Source organism: Rhincodon typus, chromosome 20 (genome assembly GCF_021869965.1).
Source record: "Rhincodon typus isolate 14 chromosome 20, sRhiTyp1.1, whole genome shotgun sequence".
In the NCBI taxonomy this organism is placed as follows: Eukaryota; Metazoa; Chordata; class Chondrichthyes; order Orectolobiformes; family Rhincodontidae; genus Rhincodon; species Rhincodon typus.
This window is the reverse complement of record NC_063351.1, coordinates 46,049,945-46,072,283: the sequence shown is the minus strand read 5'-3', so window position 1 is coordinate 46,072,283 and position 22,339 is coordinate 46,049,945. Positions and strand designations below refer to the sequence as shown.

Sequence of the window (22,339 nt, the reverse complement as noted above, 5' to 3'; positions counted from 1 at the left end):
AGGCTTTGGGGAGTCGGGATGTGCGATCGTTGGAGTCCAAGCCTCCGTTCGCAACAACTGCAAGTGCAGTCTTTATCTCTAACCCTGTGTGTCTATCCAATACGTTCTATGTTTCTTTTTGTGATTGAAAAGCCAGTACTTATGAGTTGATTCACTGATAGTTAATTTGCCAGATTCAGAATGAACGTGTGGGTCCTGGAAGCGGCGAACATGTCAGGGTCTGTCAACATCACATCACCCCGCCCACTCCTTGTCTCTCCCCGCCCACTCCACGGTTCGCCCCGCCTACTCCACGTTTCTCCCGCCTACTCACAGTCTGGCCCCGCCCACTCCACCGCTACGCCGTCGCCATTTCTAGCTCCGCCCACTTGGCGCTCCGCCCCGCCCGTTCCCCACATCGCCCCGCCCACTCCTCCGTTGCGCCGTCTCCATTTCTAGCTCCGCCCACTCAGCGCTCGGCCCCGCCCATTCCCCCCACATCACCCTGCCCACCCCACGCTCCGTCACGCCAGCTTTCCTGCTCCTCTGATGCTGCCTGGCCTGCTGTGTTCCTCCAGCTCCACACTGTGTTGCCGCTCATCCCCGCCCATTTCAAGCTCAGCTTCGCCCATTTCGTCACACTCCGCCCCCCTCCGATCGGTCTCGCCCTTTCACTGATTAGCCACGCCCATTCATCATTCTGCCCCGCCTACTCCACGTTCAGCTCCGCCCATTTCTCCGCTCTGCGCAAATTCCTCACTTAGTTCCGCCCATTCACGTCAGCCACACCCATTTCCCACGCGGTCCCGCCCATTTCCCCCACTAGGCTCCGCCCCCTGGCCGCGAGCTCTCTCCCTCAGTAAGATGGCGGCGCTGTGCGGCTGGCCGCCTTTGGCCGTTTACCTCTGGTTGTGGACGACGGCCGCAGCCTCTCAGACCGTTTCGCCGACGTCCCGTTCCGAGTTGCTGAGCATGAGGCCGGACAGTACGGTGGCGGGCTCCGTGTTCCTGGAAGGCGGTCTGCTGAAGGTGACGGAGGGCACCCGCTTCAAACTGCGGCTGTACGGTACGGGCCTGAGGTGGAGCGGGTTGCTGGGCGACGGCGGAGCCCGAGGCCCCGGCCTCTCGTTTGTGGAGGTGAGCGGCCTGCTGGAGACGGCGGCCGGCGGCGCCCGCCAGCAGCGACAGTCCCAGCGGCTCTGCCAGCAGGGCAGCTCGGACATCGCCATCCTGGGCTCGAGTCTGAACAACCGCTCGGTCCTGGTGGAGCTGGAGGCTAAGTACCTGAGGAAGGATGAGAAGATCAAGTACTACTCGTTGTGCGCCCGCATCGGGGGCCGGGACGCTCACGACTGGATCGCCTTCAAGACTGAGGATTTCCACCTGGCCGTGGTGGAGAAGGAGCCGACAAGCACCCTCAGGTTCCAGATCCTCATCTCCTTGCTTTTCCTCTGCCTGTCCACCCTCTTCAGCGTCCTGCACATCAGCCTTATGGCTCTGGACCCGGTGGAGCTCAGGGTCATCAAAAACAGCGGCAACGAGGACGAGAGGAAGTACTCAGAACGCATCGAATCCGTGAGGAGACATGGCAACTACCTGCTGTGCACCTTGCTGCTAGGACATGCCCTGATGAACTGCTCTCTAACCGTCTGGCTTTGCGAGATGTTCCACAACACGTGGCTGACAATCGTTGTCTGTACCAGTTGTATATTTTTCTTTGGCGAGATCCTCCCCCACGCCATCTGCTCCCGGCATGGCCTGGCCTTAGCTTCCAAGACCATCTTGGTGACTAAATTTTTCATGATCGTCAGCTTTCCAGCCTCGTACCCCATCAGCAAACTCCTGGACGTCATCTTGCAACAGCAGATCAGCAACTTCTACACAAGAGAAAAGCTGATCGAGATGCTCAAGGTGACTGATCCTTACAACGATCTAGTTAAAGAGGAGCTCAATATCATCGAGGGAGCCCTTGAACTCAGGAAGAAGACAGTCGAAGATGTCCTGACCCCTCTAGGCGATTGCTTCATGCTGAGCTCTGAGGCTGTCCTGGACTTTGCGACCATGTCAGAAATCATGCAGAGTGGCTATACAAGAATTCCTGTATATGAGAATGAACGCTCAAACATTGTTGACATACTTTATGTGAAAGATTTGGCATTTGTTGACCCAGATGATGACATGCCTTTAGCAACAATGACAAAGTTTTATAACCATCCTCTGCATTTTGTGTTTAATGACGCAAAACTGGATGCTGTGCTGGAAGACTTTAAAAAAGGCAAGTTGGTGCATTTAGAATTTGAGTGTCGCTCATTGAGCCTGCCAACATTACTGTTAGATATGGCATTGGTTTTGGCCCATTGTATTACTATTTTAGAATTAACAATTTACTCAAAGGTAAACATTCCAGGGCTACAATTAAAGAGCATCCAAATTGGATAGCTTTTTCAAAGCACTAGCATGACTCTAATGGGCCTAATAGCTGCCACCTGTACTGTGAAATAGCCAGCTTTGTGGATATTCGTAAAAGCCTGTTTGGAATTGCAAGTTTTTTAATGTTGCTGTCCAAGGTCTGATTTATATTATTTTGTGAAATAATTACATTGTTTGATTTGTCTACAATCCTCTTTATTTTTAAAAGAGGTTGCTCATGGGATGTGGATGTTGCTAGCTGGCCAGCATTTATTGCCCATCCCTAATTGTCCAGCAGCCAATTAAGAATCAGTCACATTCCTGTCAGTCTGGAGGCACATGTAGGCCAGACCAGGTAAGAAAAGTAGATTTCCCTCCCTAAATGATAGTGGTGAATGAGATAGGCATTTACCACAATTGGCAGTGTTTATGTGGTCACCATTAGACTGTCTGCCGTGATCAGATTCAAATCCATAATATTCCCCAAAACATTAGTCTGAAATTATAGATTGCTAGTTTCGTGACATTACCAGTATGCTATTGCCTCCCCTGCACTACAGTAACATCACTAACAACTGAATTTCTACACTCAGAAAAGAGTTTGACTGTGGATGGGACTGCTTTGTCAAGAGGTATTCCAAAAGATGTTCTGCTCAGTACTTTTTAGTTGGCTGCCTGATACTAAAACAGACAATTGACAATTCTTAAATATTTTAAATCAACCTGTTCGGATACGTTGTGATAGACCTCCAGAACAGCACTTCCAGAGGCAAGCCCAGTACCCCTGTGCCACAAGAGGTCTAACATTGGCAATTTTTTGTTTCAAAGTTGAATTTTCATTCACACATCTGTTCCATCACTGTGACACCTTACTTCCACGTCTATAACATCACTCAGTTCCACCCTTGCTGTTTAAGCCGTTGTTCATGCTTCTAGACCCAAAAATTCAAACGCTCCCCATCTTGGAACTTGCATAAACTTGAGCTCATCCAAAACTCAGTAGCTGCCTCCAAACTGTGCACCAAATTCTGTTCACCCATCACTTCTGTGCTTACTTCCCTTTATTGTGACTTGGTTCACCAATGTCTGTTTATAAAATTTTCATCCTGTTTTCAAATCCTTTCGTTGTCTTATTTCTTCAAGTCTCTATAATTTTCCCTGTTCTACAGTTTTTAGATTTCCGCATTTTTATAGCTTTATTGGCAGGCGCGCTTCAGTTACCTAGGACCTATATTTCCCCGGCTCAAAGAAGGAAATAGAGATGGTCCTTAAAGCTTACCTCTGAGCAAGCTTTTGGTTCTCTATCCTACTGCTAGCCTCTGTGACTCAGTATGAAATTACATTTAACCAAAATCCTGTGAAGGAACATCTGCAATATTGCAAAAAAATTTACTACATTATGACACATAAGTATTCAGATTGCGAATATTTTATGTTTAAGTCCAGTGATTGGCAGATATTTCCAATGTTCGAAATTTATATCAGAAAATTTTAATGCACCGTTCAATATAATTAAATTTCCTTCACTGATTGCAAGTTTTGAAAAATTTTCTGTAATTGTGAGAGTTGCAAGTAAGGCCGTATCATTTTTGTTTGTTATTGCATAAGTTTATGAGAACACTTAGGCATTTATAACGTTCCACGTAAAACATGTTAGCTAAAATTGAAGCTCTTGGAATTGAAGGGCAAATTATTAACCTGGTCCACAGATTGGTTATAAGGAAGTAGGGAATCTGTCCAAACTCACGCAGCATTATCTGGGCCTAACATGATCAGCCTCCAACAACCACAACAATCTTCTTTTAATGCTAAATGTGACATTAGCCTTTCCCCTGATTGCTATCGATTCAATGTTTACAATGGGGTCTTCGATGCCATGCTTACTCCAAGACTGCCGTGTTGCCACTCTCATTTCACTACTGGAGTTCGGCTCTCTTGTCCATGTTTGAATCCCGTCTGGGATGCAGTCTGGAGCTGAGTGGCCCTCACTGAATCCAAACTGAACTTTTGTAGACATTTTTAATCAAACTTTCAGATGTGCCGTAACACACTTCTGAAGCAGCTGCAACTTGAACCCAGGCCTTCTAGCTCAAAGGCAGGAATACTTCCACACTGTGACAACAGCCCTAAACTGAGCATTTGTAAGCAGATTACTGATGAGTAAGTCTGCTTGATTGCACTGTCATTGGTACCTTCCATTCCCAGATCGAGAGTAGACTGATTGGTATGGGGCTCTTGTAAAATGGTGGTTATATCTATAAGACATAGGAGCAGAAAGTAGGCTGTTCGGCCCATCAAGTCTGCTCCGCCATTCAATCATGGCTGATAAGTTCCTCAACCCCATTCTCCCGCGCTCTCCCCGTTACCCTTGATCCCCTTGATAATCAAGAGCCTATCTATCTCAGTCTTAAATGTACTCAACGACCTGGCCTCCACAGCCTTCTGTGGCAGTGAATTCCATAGATTCACCACTCTCTGGCTGAAGAAGTTTCTCCTTATCTCCGTTCTAATAGGTCTTCTCTTTACTCTAAGGCTGTACCTTCGGGTTCTAGTCTCTCCTACAAATGAAAGCATCTTCCCAACATCTACTCTGTCCAGGCCATTCAGTATCTGTAAGTTTCAATTAGATCCCCCCTCATCCTTCTAAACTCCAATGAGTATAGTCCCAGAGACCTCAAACGTTCCTCATATGTTAAGCTTTTCATTCCTGGGACCATTCTTGTGAACCTCCTCTGAACCTGCTCCAGGGCCAGTACATCCTTCCTCAGATATAGGGCCCTGAACTAGAAAGCTTGAGTTGTAGACTCACCTGCTTCAGAGGTGTGTCATAACATTTGTGAACAAGATGATTAAAATATATTTAGACTGATTAGTTGACAGTTGGCCAAATCAGTTTGATTGTTCTTTTTGTTGTCAGGACATAGTTGGGCAATTCCACTTTGTTGGATAGGTACTAACATTTTCACTGTAGTGGACCAACTTAGCTAGAGGTATGGCCAGTTCTGGTGCACAATCTTCAGTACTATAGTCATACTGTTGGGGCTTATAGTATTTGATATATCCAGCACATTTAGCTGTTTTTTTATGGTGTGGATAGAAGTGGCTGAAGCCTGATTTCTGTGATGGTGTGAATCTTAGAAGAAGGTGAAGCGAGATCAGATGCTTGACACTTCTGGCTGAAGGTAGTTGCAGATGCCTTACCTCTACATTCAGTGGTCAGTCTTTCCATCATTTTAGGTTGGGATTTTAATGTTGCCTTATCCTCTTGTCAGTTATTTCATTATCTGCCAATTACAGTTGGATGTGGCATGGCTTCAGAGCTCTGCTGTGATTGGACAGTGTTGGATTACATAGCTCTGCCTATAGTATGCTGCTTTTTCTGTTTACCTGCTTACAGTCCTGTGGTGCAGCTTCATAAGGTTAGCATCGCAGTTTTAGACATGCCTAGTACTCCTGTTAGCACACCCTTCTACAACTCATTGAACTAGAATTGATCCCCTAACTTAGTGATAACAATAGAAAAAGGAATACGTCAGGTAATATGGTTACAGAGTACGGTGGAAAACAGTACTGCTACCTAGGCCCACATTGCTTTGTGGATAGCTTGAGCTGGTAGGATTACTTTCCGATTTATCATGGTGGTAGTGCTACCTACATACTAAAAGGTGTTTTTCATGTGAAATGAATCTTTGTCTCCATGAGGATTTTACAGGAGACCATTAGACCAGAAAATATAGAAGCAAAAGTAGACCATTCAGTGAGATCATAGCTGATCTGGTAACCCATCACACCACTTTGCTGTCTTTTCCCTATAACCTTTGTTTCCTTTACTGATTAAAAATCTATCTACCTCAACATTGAATAGATTTAACAACCCAGTATCTGTAGCTCTCTATTGTACAAAATTCCACAGATTCACTACCCTTTGAAAGAAGGTATTCTTCCTCATCTCTTTCTTAAATATGCAACCCCTTATTCTGAGATTATGCCTCTGGTCTTAGACTCTTCCAGAAGTGGAAACAATCTCTCAGTATCTAGCCTGTCAAGTCCCCAAAGAATTCTATATATTTCAGTAAGATATCCTCTCATTCATCTAAATTCCAAAGCTGACAGCTCAACCTTTCCTTATAAGACAGCCCCTCCCTACCCAGGATCAGCCTGGTGAAACTTCTGTGGACTGCTTCTAATGCCAATGTGTCTTACCTTAGATAAGATACTCAAAACTGCTCACAGTATTCCAGCTATGGCCTGACTAGTGTCTTATATGGGTTTAGCAAAACCTCTTGACTTTTATGCTCCATTCCTTTCATAATAAAGACTAACCTTTCCATTTGCCTTCCCAATTACCTGCTGAACTTTGCTAGCTTTTTATGATTTATGGCTGAGGACTCCCTAATCCCTTTGTTCTGGATCTTTCTCCATTGAAATCACATACAGCTCCTGTATACCTGTCAAAGTACATTACTTTTTCCCACAGCATATTTAATTTGCTAAATTTTTGCCCAATAGCCTAACCACTTGCCTTCCCATTAGTTTTTGTATCATCTACAATCTTGGTTATAGCACAGTCACTTTCCTCATTCAAGTTATTAATATATATTGTAAATAATTGTTGCCCCAGCACTGATCCCCGTGGTCCTCCAGTAGTTACAGATTGTCGTACTGAAAATGCTTCCCTTAACCCGACTCTGTCTTCTGTCAGTTTGCTAATCCACTTTTCATGTTAATATACTACCACCAACATCATAAGTTCTTATCTTATTAAGTAACCAAATGTGTGGTACCTTATCAAATGCCTTCTGAAAATCCAAACATAATGCATCCATTATTTCCCCTTTTCCCATCTTACCTGTTACCTCCTAAAAGAATTTAACTAAATTTGCCAGATGTGATTTCCCCCAATGTGAAGCTACGCAGACTTTCACATAATCGTATTATGTAGTTTAAAATGCTCAGCTATTACATATTTTATAATGGACTTTAATATTTTCCCAATAACAAACGTTAAGCTATAGTTGTATCTCCTCCCCTTTCTAAATAAAGGTGTTACATTGACACTTTTCCAATCTTCTGGGATTTCTCCAGAATCTAAGGATTCTTGGAAGTTTAACACAAGTGCATCTACTATTTCTGTAGCCACTTTCTTTAACCCCAGTAGTTTCGCTAGTAAACAAGAGAGTTAATCCTTCAAGTTCAAGATGACTTCTGTTTCTCTGTTTCTCTGTTTCACAGATGCTACCAGATCTGCTGAGTTTCACCAGCACTTTCTGTCTTTTTATTTCAGAGCTACAGCATCCACAATACTTAGCTTTTATTTGTCTGGGGTTACATATGGGTTTGACCCTCTAAGGATGACATACTTCCTTCCCTATGAGTGAACCAGATGGAATTTTACAAAGAACTGGACATTTCATGCTTACCATACCCAATGCGAGCCTTTTATTCTAGATTTTTATTTAATTAACTGAATTTAGATTTCCCATCTGGGATTTGAATTTGTCTCTGGAGTATTACTCCAAGCTTTGGATTACTAGACCAGTAACATGACCACTATGCTGTCCTTTCTATTGTACCATGTTTTCTTCTCTCAAAGGAAATAAAGTATTGATGGAAGAAACATAGAAAGGTCATGTTTTTGAAACTCAATGTGGCACTTTAATGTAATTGGCTACATAAAATTCCCATCTGTTTTTCAGTGACAGGATGTTAATAATGAATATTCCTTAGTGCAGGCACTAGAATCACTTCCTAAGAAACAGCAGGCAGATTGGCTGAAACCTGACTTCCTACAGTGACCAGCTGAGATTTAGGAGCCTGTTTACACACATCTCTAAAATATGGTGATCAGGCACAAAAAATAATCAAGATGGTCAATGGAATGTTAGTCTTTATATCTAGAGGACTAGTATTTAAACGAGAACATTTTTTTGTAACTTTGGTTAGAACACATCTGAGTATTGTGCAGAATTATAGGTATTGCACCTTAGAATACATTGTTCATTAAAGGAGTCAGTGCAGATTTGCCAGCTTATCCAGGTTCCAATAGTTAAATTAGGAAGGAAGGTGACATAAACTGGAACAAAATCAACATTTTTGTAATTTTCAGCTTTCTGATTCCAACATTGTTTTGCTGGTGGTCTGCTAAAAACCATATTGGAGTATAAAACAATGAAATATATAACAATGGATTTTGATGCTCAAAAACTAAGTTACTGACTCCAAGGATAGATCCTGCTGATGAAAGTATTATTGAAAGTGTTTTTTCTTTTATTTCTGAACATAGTATCACTGGCAAAGCTTGTATTTGCAGCACACCATGAGTTGCCCTGGAAGATGTTAATATGCCTTTATCTTATACTGCTACAGATTGTTTATTCTTTACTCCTTTTTGGTATTTAGGTGAATAAACATTGGCTGGCATTATTGAACAAAACTATACACACGAGGTGGTAAGTGAGGATATCTCTGGTACTGTACAGATTCATGTTTCAGGTCTGCTTGATCTGACATCGTTATGTCAGTTGCGCTTCACATGTAGGCTTAGCAGCTATTCTTCAAATAATGTGCAATTAACCATTTACTTAACAGTTACTCTGTAGAAACACAATTGGCAATGTTGATATTGAATTGCTGAACATTATAAATGGATTGCAGTCAGACCAAGATGGAAGAAATAATGGAAAAGGCAATCAACAGAGAACATTTACTTGGTCACCATTAATGTCCTGCTGCCAGGCAGATTACAACATTTTTGGCCTTAAAAGCACAACTCATATATAGTACATAACTGCTTTTGAATGCAGTATTTTTGTATTAACAAGTTTTTAAAAAAAAATCTGAGACAAGGTCACAATTTATAAATGCGGCAATAGTTATGTCACTTTGATTCAACATTTCGTTCAACTTCCTTAAACGTTAAAGAATTCTCATCAAGTTTTTTTTCGCTTAAAACTCAACAAGTAAACATATAAAGATGTTAGATTGTTCCTTCACATTTTAAAAATATAGTTAACGATTTTTTTTGTCAATAACCCATAGCACAAATTCTGCTGTTCGTATAGACATTTCTAAACTGCCTCCTGGTATTGTGCTAATTTGATTATAGCAATAGAGATGGTTAATTGTAATGCTGGTTACTTTGATATTGCATATATTTAACTTGGCATTCTATTAATCCATAATGAATCATCAGACTCACTAAACAAACACAGATGTTATTTCTCAACAGAGCCTCAGATGGTAGAATTAACATTCATTAGAATGTGAAGTTTCTATTTTTGATAGAAAAATACTTTTAAAAAACCACATTTTGAAAGATGTTTACAAGATCGTTGAAATGTTATTTTAATACTTAGTTGTGTTGACATGATATGTTTGAATAATTTAACAATACATTCGAGCCTCCCCACCACCCAGTTGAGAATGCTGGTTCATTTTGAAATGGTCCTGCAATTACTGGCCAATTCTTGATGTCTCACTGTGTGACCATGCTTCAGCTTTGAGTTTAGCCAGTGAGTGTCAGCTTATTTTCCAATTGGGTGTCATTAGACAACAATTGGGAGTGAACTCTGATTCATTTTCTTCTCTAGTCCAGTTTAGTAGAACCATTTTTGGCAACTGCTGGCTGCAGGAGTACAGACCTTTGTCTCTACAAATGGCATGTTTCATAGAAAAAAAGTGGTACCATGGAATGTAATTTAGCTTAAGTCTTGGTGTAGCTTGCTTTTACCTTGTGGATTAGTGCAGGGCATAATCCCTTTTGAATCACGTGAACTGGCAACCTTGAAGTATAGTCTGGATCCCATATTGGAAGATTCACAGAACTTAAAAGTGCAGGATGTCATTTAGGCAATATGTCTGTCGGTGCTAGCTCTTTCAATGAACAAATCGCTTACTGCCATTCCCCTACTACTTCCCTGTAATCCTGCACATTCATTCTTCCAAGATAATAATGCAATTCCTTGTTTTGATGCCTTGATTGAACCTGCCTCTGGCATGTTCTCAGGCAGTACAATCCAGACTATAAACATTTGTGTCTGAAAAAAAAGTCTTGTGGCTCCATTGATCCTTTTGCCAAGTACTTAAATCTGTGTCTCCTTGTTCTACATCCTTCCATTAATGGGAACAGTTTTTTTTTCCAATCTATAGTGTCTAGATCCATCATGATTTTGAATATTAAAAATTACTTCATAACATTCTCTCCAAGCTGTGTATTTAACTGAAGTTCCTCATTCATGAAACCAATCTTGTGAATCTTTTCTCTACTGTGTCAATTGCCTTATTTAGAATCCTTGCTAATTTTTCGTTATTTTTATTTTTGTTCTTTTATCAATTTTGGTTTGGAGGTGTGAACTGGGAATTGTGAGCTGAAGATGATTTGTGTACTTTGTGAAATAGCTTGTGGTAAAAGGAAAAGAATAGACCAGTCAAGCTTTTGTTTATTTTTGAGGCCACGTTTAAAGGTTATTAGGAAACAAAACAGAAGTTGCTGGAAAAGCTCAGCAGGTCCAGCAGCATCTGTGAAGGAAAAAACAGAGTTAACGTTTCGGGTCTGGTGACCCTTCCTCAGAACTGCTTCCTCTGAAGGTTATTTACAGGTTGATCCTTTATTAAAAGGATTCCTGCAGGCACAGTGACCCCTGAACGATATTGTGTTTAAACATAAAGCAGGATTTGGCTGTAAACGAGATTAGAACCTGGAAATTTGCTCTAGCAAGTCTGGAGGAGGCTCTAATCAACAGATGGTGGGTTTCGAATGGTAATTGAGGCCTTGTGAAAAGACAGTCAGCTTCTCAGGGTAGAACCGAATTGAAGTTTATTTTGAAGCTATGTTTTCAGTGATGAGTTTGGCTGCTGTTGACACAGTATGAAGATTTAAAAGCTCCCTGCATAATCTCCCACACTAGTTTCCAAAAGTAGAAAAAGTAGCACAAAAAGTAGAAAGCTGAGTTAGCAGATTTGCTATCTGTACCTGAGTGAACTGAGAAGGTGACCCTGTTCAATGTTTCTAGAAAAACAACCAAGGACTCCACTTCTAAGCCTGTGAAACAATGCATCGTTAAAATGATTTAAGTAATCTGGCTGATTTTGTTAGTTTATTTTATTTATTCCTTAACTGTGTTCGTTTGTTTATCTGTCTGTCTTTTCTGAGACTGGGAAGTGAAAAGCACGGTTTGGTTTAAAATATAGATATTAATTAGTTTACCTTGTTGTTTAACTTTGGTATGGTTAAGTCATTATATATTTTAAAAATGTTTTAACTCTTTTATTTTAAGATGCAAAACCAACACCTGAAATTAATTATTCACGAAGTCTGGGACTGGTTCTTCATAGGTCTGGTTAGGAACCATTGGAGTAACTTTTGGGATGTTTGGTTTCAATTTTACTGTGTTGCAAACGTAGAAGTAGAAAAGCTGATTTTGTTAGGCTATCTGTCTCCATGTCATAACACCTTTGCAGTTTTTCTTAAAGTTTTTAAAGCTGAATTCAGTAAATCTGATAATTTGGGTGGGGGTTTTGTTAGCATCAGAAAGACCATGAAAACTGTTGGGTTATATTAAAAACCTAACCAGTTTATTGCTGCCCTACATAAAAGGGAACTTGTCATCCCTATTTGATCTGCACTACATGCAGTGTATTCCCTTACATACAACATGGTTTACACGTAATGTATTCAGAATAACATGATCTTGAATTTCTTCCCTTGACTAGAGTCACGTGAGGCAAAGGAAGGACTTGTTTGCATCTGTTTCTGTAGGTAGGCTAGTGACCTGGTTTAGGAAACTTATCAAGAGCAACTATAGCTTGAGTGTCGTCTCTCTGCATCATGTGACTGACCAAGAGATTCTCCTGTTACTGCTTGGAGGTTAAAAATCAATCTGTTTGGCCATGTTGTATACCTGATCGTGTTGAATGGTGGAGCAGGCTTGCTGAGTCAAGTGGCCTCTTTCTGCTCCTATTTCTTATATTTTAAATCTTCTCTGACCATTTGATCCTCAAGTGGAACATGAACCCAGTGCTTCTGGCTGAGGGCCAGGAAAGTCACCCACTGCATTTCAAGACTTCCATCAGGATAACTGGTGAGGGACAATCAGATGCTGCCTTGTTTACATCACTTATGCCTAAAAAGGCAAAAATGTATAAAAGCAGAGCTCCACCTTTCCTTCAATCAATAAAATCCTGTTTTTTTAATGGAACGTTAGACCAAAATATTTGACTTTTATAATGAGCCTTAGCATCTTTCCCGCTCAGTATTTTTCTTGTTCACTTTCTCGAAGAAGAAGAAGAAAAGGAAGGTTACCTCAGAATACAATAGGATCTTGATCAGATGGGCCAATGGGCCGAGGAGTGGGGGCAGACAGAGTTTAATTTAGATAAATGTGAGGTGCTGCATTTTGGAAAGACAAATCAAGGCAGGACTTACACACACAATGGTAAGGTCCTGGGGAGTGTTGCTGAACAAAGAGACCTTGAAGGGCAGGTTCATAGTTCCTTGAAAGTGGAGTAGGCATTGGTATGCTTGCTTTAATTGGTCAGTGCATTGAGAATAGGAGTCGGGACATATTGTGACTGCACAGGACATTGGTTCGGCCACTTTTGGACTATTGCATGCAATTCTGGTCTCCCTCCGAAGGAAGGATGTTGTGAAACTAGAAAGGGTTCAGAAAAGATATACAAGGATGTTGCCAGGGTTGGAGGGTTTAAGCTATAGGGAGAGGCTGAATAGACTGGGGCTATTTTCCCTGGCGTGTGAGAGGCTGAGGGGTGACCTTGTAGAGGTTTATGAAGTCATGGGGGGCATGGATAGGGTAAATAGGCAAGGTCTTTTTCCTGGGGTGGGGGAGTCCAAAACTAGAGGGCATTAGTTTAAGGTGAGAGGAAAAAATATAAAAGGAACCTAAGGGGCACCCTTTTTACACAGAGGGTGGTGCATATGCAGAATGAGCTGCCAGAGGAAGTGGTAGAGGCTGGTACAATAACAACACTTAAAAGGCACCTGGATGGGTATATGAATTGGAAGGGTTGAGAGGGATATGGGCTAAATGCTGACAAATGGAACTAGATTTATATAGGATATACGGTTAGCATGGACGGGTTGCACCAAAGGGCCTGTTTCATTGCTGTATATCTCGATGACTCAAGGTCTGTCTTTCTTTCTGTCTCTCTCTCTCTCTTTCTCTCTTTTACACTTAATAGATTTTCCTTTTCTAACTTTTGCAGTACTAATTGCCACTGCTGAAGCTTGTTTACTTTTTGAGGAAAGGAATGAGGGCTGGTTCCCACTCCCCTTGAAGTCTGTTGTGTTTACTGTTGGTGTCAACTTGCATGACGCAACACTTAAAAATGTTCATGAGACATATATTAACTACGCAGTGTGTTCAGATCTCTCTTTACTCTCTACTGAGTCAAAAATCACACAATACCAAGTGATAGACCAACAGGTTTATTTGAAATCACAAGCTTTCAGAGCGAAGCCCTTTCGTCAGGTGCAGTGAGAGGAGAGCACACAGACACAGAGTTTATAGGCAGAGGGGTGAAGGACAGAGTGATCAAAGGATCATACAACTGGTGTGAGTGGAATGAACAAACCTAAAATGGCTGACTGACTGGTTCCTGTTGAATCTTTAATCATTCATATATTCCTGCATTCTAGAAGTTGCAGAAGTAGGATGTGGAGAACTCGGTTAGAAAGGAGACGCAAGTTTCAATTGATTAAGGTGCAAATTCCAGAATCTGTTTCAAGTCACTGGAATTTACATCTTAAACAATCTGCAAACTTGTGTCTGTTTTCTAACAGAGTTCTCCATATCCTGCTTCTGCAGTTTCTAGAATGCAGGAATATATGAATGTTTCAACAGGAGGCAGTCAGTCAGCCACTTCAGCTTTGTTCACTCCACTCACACCAGTTCTGTGACCCTTTGATCTCTCTGCCTGTAAACTCTACCTCTGTGTGCTCTCCTGTCACTGCACCTAACGAAGGGGCTGTGCTCCAAAAGCTTGTGATTTCAAATAAACTTGTCGGACTATAACCTCGTGTCATGTGATTTTTGACTTTCTGGCACCTCCACATCATACTGTCTACTGAGATTTCTATTCCTGTGCCTGAATGATTAATTTTTAATGTGGCAGACACGTTAATGGTTTTGTGTTGGGCTTTTTCATGCTCTTCTTTTGTTCATCATCAGGGCACTCAGATAGCAGGTCAGCTCTCTGGATGACCGTCAAGACATAAAGGAGGAAGTTACAGAGCTAAAGGGTGTTAAAGAGCCCTGGCTGCATTTCTTAAGGAAGACTTAGTGATATTGGTAGGTGAACTGGCCTCAAGCTGCACCCAGGAGAATTATTTTTCCGTATATGAGTATGCAGAATGTTTTGTTGTAAAGTGAAATAAGAATTTATATAATTTCAATGAGTGGTAAAGCAGAATTAACCAATTACTGTAGAAATTGGAAAAACTCGAAGTAAAACACAGAATGTTAAACACACCCTTAGATCCAGCCCATAACTTAAATCCAGTAATTTCATATCTATAACATCACGCAATTCTGCTCCTGCCTCAGTTCTTTCTGCTGCTGAGAAGCTTAGTGACAGCAAACCTCAACAGTGAAATTCAATATCACCATAGTGTGCCATTGCAGCTTTTGCCATTCTGAGGAATGGTATGTTTGATGACGAAGGCCTCGAACCTGACATCAATTCCATGGTCTACAGGGCAGCAGTGTTGCCAACCCTCCTGTATGCATTCGAGACATAGACAATATATACCAGACAACGCAATTCCTTGAGAAATCTCTCCAGCAGTTCTTCTGTAAAATCCTGCAAATCCACTGACACAATTGCCACTCCTTTTATCCTTTCAAGCCTGTGTCACCAGTGATAAGGTATTGATGACAATGAATCAGCAGTGTTGGGCAAGCTGCATCTCCCACATGCCTGATAACAACATTCTAAATATCCAGTTCTCCAACTTTCATCATGACAAGAGGTTACTAGGAGAGCAGAGATAACACCTAAAAAGATGATTTCAAGACCTCCCTGAAAAAGTGCAACATCTTCACCAGCTTATGGAATCTTTAGCCCAAGCCTGTCCAAATCCTAGAAAAAGAATCCATCAGCTATTTTGAGCATCTCCAACAAGCAGAGATGGAGGCCAAGCACAAACAATGGAAACAGTGTGCGAAAACCTGAACAATCTGCTTTAGCAAACACCACCTGGCCCATCTATGCACAGGGTTCGTTGGTCCAGTATCGGATTATTTCACCACCTCAGCACTGGAATGGAAGAAAATGACCTTGAACCCAAGTTACTGTCTAAGAAGAAAGGGGAATCTCTCAGGTAGGCCGTTGTTTCTCCAGACATGTTAGTTCCTGTGTACCCGTGGAAGACTGCCCACATTTTACCCTGCCAAATTTGAGGTCATCCAAATCTTATTTATGTACACCTTTACTTGCACCAAATCCCATATCACCCCATGCCCGTTGACATACATTAGTTTCCTGTATTACCTTCACGAAACCTCTGTCTCTCCAACTTTCTTTTCTTTAAGGCACACTTTAATGACAGTTTATTAAACTTAATTCATGTTAGTGAATGCTTGTACTGTCCTTATCAGATAGGGTAGGATTTTGGTAATTGTTGAGGTTTTGTCACATCAAGAATACAAAATTAACTTGACTAATTCCTATGTCTGGTGAACTGAGTTGGTTCAAGAAAACGGCTTATACTGTTACCTCGTGGGCAATTAGGGATAGCCATCAAATGTTGCCTTGCCGTCGATTCTCACATGAATGAATAGAATAAATCAGTTGATATCCACAAATGGACACTTTGAAAAATCCCTGTGATGATCAGGTGTAAGAACTATTGTTGACTTTCGCTTCCTTTTTTAGGACAAGGGTAAGTTGTGATGGCCTCAGTACTACTTCAAACTAACAACAAGTAATAACACCAGTTCCTTCCACATACATAGTGCCTTTACTATGATAAATACCAGGGCACTTGGCAGGACTGTCATTAGACCAAAAATGACAATGAACCAAGAATTGAAACATTAGACATAAACAGATATTTGATCAAAGAGCTAAGTTTTAAGATGTCCTAAAAGGAGGATAGTGAGATGAAGAGGTAGGGAAGGCAAGTCCTGAACTTGACATGTAGGCAGCTCAATGTCGGACCAGCCATGATCCTATTGAATGGCAGAGAAGGCTCGAAGGACTGAATAGCCTACTCTTGTTATTATGTCTTATGGTCTCAAAGTATAGCTGTTATTGGTGAGTTGATGGATATGACGAAAGTTCGAGTCCAGAATTGGAAGAAAAGGGTTGCTGATAGTTTATAAGGGTTCTGGGGGGAACAGACGTAGAGAAGTGTGAGGTCAAGGAAGGATTTCAAGATGAGAATGAAAACTTGTGAAATCAAGGTGTTGGGGGACCGGGGACCAGTGTAAGTCAGTGAGCATAAAGTTTGACTGATGAACTGGACTTGCTGAGAATTCACAAACAGGCACTGGAGTTTTGAATGAGTGAAAATTTATGGAGGATGAAAGTTGGGCAGCCAGCCAAGTCAGCATTGGAATTGTCATTCCTGCAAGGAACAAAACTGGGCTTCAGCAGCAGATAGTTTTAGGTATGCATGAAGTCAGGTGATATTGTAGAGTTGACTTTGCTCAAATTGTGTATTAGTTTGTAAACTGAAGGACAAGTTGGATGCTGAGATTGACCAGAGTGGGGATTAAATCAATGACTAGGCAATGGAGATTTCGTCCTGAGGACTTTTCTAATCTTTATGACTAAGTTCCATACTAAGTGGTGCATTTGCCATTGATTCTGTTTTTTAGTATTGTTTTGGAGTCAAGAACAGATAATATTGCATGTTTATTTTTACGTGTCTATTAAATATGAATTAAATGGTTATGTTTTAGGTATAATCCACTATAAATTATGTTGCATAACATTGCTTTTACTCATCATGTGGAACAGAATTTGATGTGATTGCCCTAGATTTTAGTTGATTGCGCTATTGTTCTAAAACCACACACTATTCATATGATGTTTTAAAAGTATGTTGAAGTGTGCAAGTAAAATGAACATGTTTTTCTCATTTCTTAATTTGTGTTTTTGAAATTTATCATTAGTGGTTGATTTTCTCATACTGTCTCTGCCAGCATTATTCTATCGAAATAAAAGCAGACTGCAACAGAATATTGACGTTATGGCTGTGAGCTGAGTGGAAGGCTGCTGTTTTGAACTCTTCCACTCTGTATCTGATATATTACATGGAAGTAAAGTGACAGGTGTAGAACATTCAACCCTTCAAGACTGTTCTGCAATTCTGTGTGATCTTAGCAGATCTTTTTTTCAATTCAATTTACTGGCCATTTTTCCATTGATATCCTGAACCAACAAAGGTCTGTGGATCTCTGTTTTTAAAATTACAGTGTGCGTAATGTTTAGTACAATTCACAGTTACTCAGAAACTGAATCAGCCCAGGTCCATTTGCTGCAAGACCTGGGTAATATCCAGGCTTGGCTGACAGGTGGCAAGTAACATATATGGCCCGTAAGTGCCAGGCAAGAGAGAATCACATCATTGCCCCATGACATCTGGTGGCATTATTATCGCAGAATCCCTCACTGTCAACATCCAAGGGGATACCATTTACCAGAAAGTGGACTGGGCCAGCTAAATAAATACTGTGGCTACAAGAGCAGGTCAGAGGCTAGGAGTCCTTCAGATTCCAAAAGGTCAGTGCACCATCTACAAAGTACAAGTCAAAAGTGTGATAGAATACCGCCCACATGCCTGAATGAGTGCATCTCCAAAAATACTAAAGAGGTTTGACACCTGCCAGGGCAAAGCAGCACTCTGATTGGAATTCCATTGACAAACATTCAGCCCCACCCCCAATGATGCTCAGTAACAACAGCATGCACCATCTACAAAATGCACTGCAGAAATTCGCCAAGATTCCTTCGACAGCATCTTCCAAACTCGTGAGCACTACTATCTCGGAGGACAAGGGCAGCAGATGCATGGCAATTCTCCAACAAGCAACTCACCATCTTGACTTGGGAATATATCGCTATTCTTTCAATGTCATTGTGTCAAAGTTCTAGAAGTTTAAAGTTTTGGCAAAAGTCTGTAGCTCGGGTTGTAGATGAGGTTGTTGACTTGCTCACCAAGCTGGCTCAGACGTGTTTTGTTCCGACGTTTCGTCACCATACTAGGTGACATCATCACTGGAGCCTCCGATGAAGCGATGTTATTCTACTCCGCTTGGAATTTATACTGTCTGGTCCATTATTGAAGTATTGTCATTTCTGGTTATGATCTGTATGGATTTGTGTATGGGGTCCAATTCTATATGTTTGTTGACTTAAGTATGAGTAGAGAACCATGCGTCTAGGAATTCCCGTGTGTGTCTGTGTTTGGCTTGGGCTACTATGGTTACTTTGTCCCAGTTAAATTGATGGCCTTCATTGTCTAAACGATATTAAGGAGAGTTCATTGTGCTGTTTTGCTGTTAGCTGATGTCCATGTATTCTGATGGCTAGTTTCCTTCCTGTCTGTCTGATGTAATGTTTGTGGCAGTTGTTGCAAGGTATTTTGTAAACCATGTTCGTTCTGCATGTTATGGGAACGGGGTCTTTAATCCTTGTAGAGTGGTTGTGGGCTTGTGGACCACCATGATTCCTAGTGGTCCTAGGAATCTTGTTGGAATGGATCGGATAATATAAATTCCAAGCGGAGTAGAATAACATCGCTTCATCGAAGGCTCCACTGATGATGTCACCTAGCTTTGTGACAAAACGTCTGAAAAAAACAAACCAGCTCGGTGAGCAAGTCAACAACCTCGTTCTAGAATGTTCTCTGTAGCACTGTGGGTACTATCTCCACCACATGGACCACAGCAGTTCAAGAAGGCAGCTCACTACCTTTTCAGGACAACTAGAGATGGCAATAAATGCTGGCCCAATCAGCGAAGCCCACATCCCCTAAATGAATTTCATAAAAACAGTAAATGTGTGGCAAGTACAATCAGCCACATAATTACCAAGCTATGACCATCTCTAAAAAGGGAAAATCTAATCATCACGCCCTGCTATTGCATGCGTTGGCTTTGGCATCATTGAATTCCACAATGTCAAAAACCTGGAATTACCATTGACCAGAAACTGAACTCAGCCAAATGTGTCTACAAGAGAAGGTCAGAGGCCAGGAATTCTGTAGCAATTAACTCGCCTCTGTCTCCCTAGCATCTGTCTTCCTTCTACGAAGTACAGCAGGAGTGTGACAGAATATTCTCCACTTGCCTGCATGAGTGCAGCTCCAACAACACTCAAGAAATTCAACATTTAGGCCAAAGTAGTCAACATGATCTACACCCCATTGACCAACTTAAATATTCACTCCTCCACCAAGGATGCACAGCAGTAGCAGCGTGTGTGCCATTTACAAGTTTTGCTGGACCAACTCATCAAGCCTCCTTCGACAACACCTTCCAAACTCTGACCTATACCTGCTGGAGGGAAAGGGCGGCAAACATGTTGTAATACAATGTTCTCTACTGTCAATGATTGTACAGGTAGTTCTGCTGTAACATGTGTTTTGTTAAGCAAATTGGCTGTAATGCAATTGATGAATAGTGGATACTGTTTGGATAATGTGAACTTTCTGCTGTAAAGGTATAGCGATTTTCTGTAACGATTTCCCTATAACACAATTTTCTATAGTGCAAGGTCACACAAGAACGCAGCTATTGTGGTATCGAAGAACCACCTGTAGTTCACTCTATGAGGTTTAGTTGAGTATTTGTTTTTTTTTACTTTGGAGTACTTTAGATTGAGGAAAAAGTAGTCTTAGGAATGAGATAAATAAAACATGATTAACCTTGGGAGTTAAGAATAGTATCAAATTGACAGAAAACATTCAAGTTTGCACATCTTGGTGGTGAGCCAGAGATTTAAGAAAATTTTAAAAATAAGCAAAAAGTGATCAAATTAATAATCATGAAGGAGAAAATATATTACAGTAAGCTAGCAAGTAACGTGGACAATAAGAGTTTCTTTAAATATATGTAAAGGAAGAGCGTGACTGAAGTGAACATAGGCCTCTTAGAGATTGAACCTGGAAAATAATAATAGCAGCAGTTGAATCAATACTTTGCAAGGTAGAAGATAGTAATTACTTCCAAAAATACTAAATCAGGAGACAAAAGTGGTGGAGGAAATAATATAGTAACTACCATTAGGGGAAAAATACTAGGGAAACTGTTGGGGCTAAAGTTCCCAAGATCTGATAGGTTGCATTCCTGAATATTAAAGGAAGTAGCTACAGAGATAGTGGATGCACCGGTAGTATTTACCAAAAATCTGTGGATTTTGGAAAAGTCCAAGAAGATAGAAAACTACCAAGAACCCTTATTCAAAAGAGAGGGAGACAAAAAAGAACTGATAACTATAGGCCAGTTAGCTTAGCATCTGTCTTGGGGAAAATGTTATATTTTATTATTAAAGATATAATCAACATTCCCCCCCAATTGTTTCTCAGCTGCGCCAATCTCCAAAGTGCATGCATGGCAGCAACTTCTGTATGCGGAAGTCAATTAATTGGCATGCCGATCAGTGTGCAAGGAGACTCCCAGTTGGCCACATGGCTGTGCAGCTTAGAGGGAACATTAGATGTATTGATGTGGAGATGCCGGTGTTGAACTGGGGTGGACATAGTCAGAAGTCACATGACACCGGGTTATAGTCCAACAGGTTTATTTGAAATCAGAAGATTTTGGAGTGCTGCTCCTTCATCAGGAGCAAAGAGCAGAGCTGTAAAGTCTTGTGATTGCAAATGAACCTGTTGGACTATAACCTGGTGTTCTGTGACTTCTGACATTAGATGTAATAGCAGAGCATTTAAAAATACTTGATATAGGCAAACTGTCAGCATGGCTTCATGAAGGGGAAATCATGCCTGATAAATTTGTGGAATGCTTTGAGGAGTTAACAAGCAAGATAAATGTAACATCATTAGATGTCATATATTTGGATTTCCAAAGACTATCTATAAGATACTACACGTAAGGCTATTTAATATGATGAGTATATTCACATGAATAGAGGATTAGCAAACTGCACAGAGGACAGAGTTAGGATAAGGGTTGTTTTTAGGATGGCATCCTGTAACTAGTGGAGTGCCTCAGAGGTCATGGGTTTTCAAATATATATTCATGACTCTGATGAAGAAAGCCAATGTACTATCACCGAGTTTACAGATGACACAAAAATAGGTGGGAAGGCAAGTGACGAGGATGACACAAAGAATCTACGGTGCAGTATAGATAGGTTAAGTGATTGTGCAAAGTCTCGTCAGATGGAAAATAAGAAGTTAGGCACTTTAACAGGAAGGCGAGTGTGAAGGCAGACCTAATGCCACTCGTGCTGGGACCTGCATTTCAGAACCCATTAATCAGTGGGAGGGCAAGCCCAACAGTATCAGTTAGATCCTGTAGACCCTGAAAGAGGGTGCACTGAATTATAGGCCAATTGCTGCTATTTTATTCTATCTGTTAAAGACAGAATGTATATGCTCCCTTCCCTCCTAAACCCAACATGTTTTGTATGGAAAGTAGTGAGTCTTTTCTTAGTCTTAGAGCATGTATTTCAATTAAATAATTCAGCAACAAGCTGTTGTGAGTTAATAAAAAAAGTTCTTTATTCACACACATTTAGCCTGAATGAATGCCATGCCACACCCTCAGTCTCTTACACACAAACACTGGATATGGATAAAGGTAGTGCATCAGATTACAGTTAATTCAAACCTCAATGAAGTTTCTTGAATAGATTTGATGGTTTAACGTTGAAGTGAGGCAAAGTCTTGGAAAGCAAAGTGTACACAGAAGTTTGTGAGACAACAAGGTGCAGGGCTGGATGAACACAGCAGGCCAAGCAGCAT

The 22,339-nt window shown here is 41.1% G+C and overlaps 1 protein-coding gene across 1 annotated transcript in view; it reads left to right on the top strand.

Moving 5' to 3' along the window:
- The first annotated feature begins 836 nt into the window (after nt 1-836).
- LOC109922757 (metal transporter CNNM1-like) overlaps nt 837-22,339 on the top strand; it is a 122,216-nt gene continuing 100,713 nt past the window's right edge. The window contains exon 1 of the mRNA XM_048608679.1: nt 837-2,254. Coding sequence (XP_048464636.1) covers nt 844-2,254 — 1,411 coding nt within the window. The 5' untranslated portion in view covers nt 837-843. The remainder of the gene's footprint in view (nt 2,255-22,339) is intronic.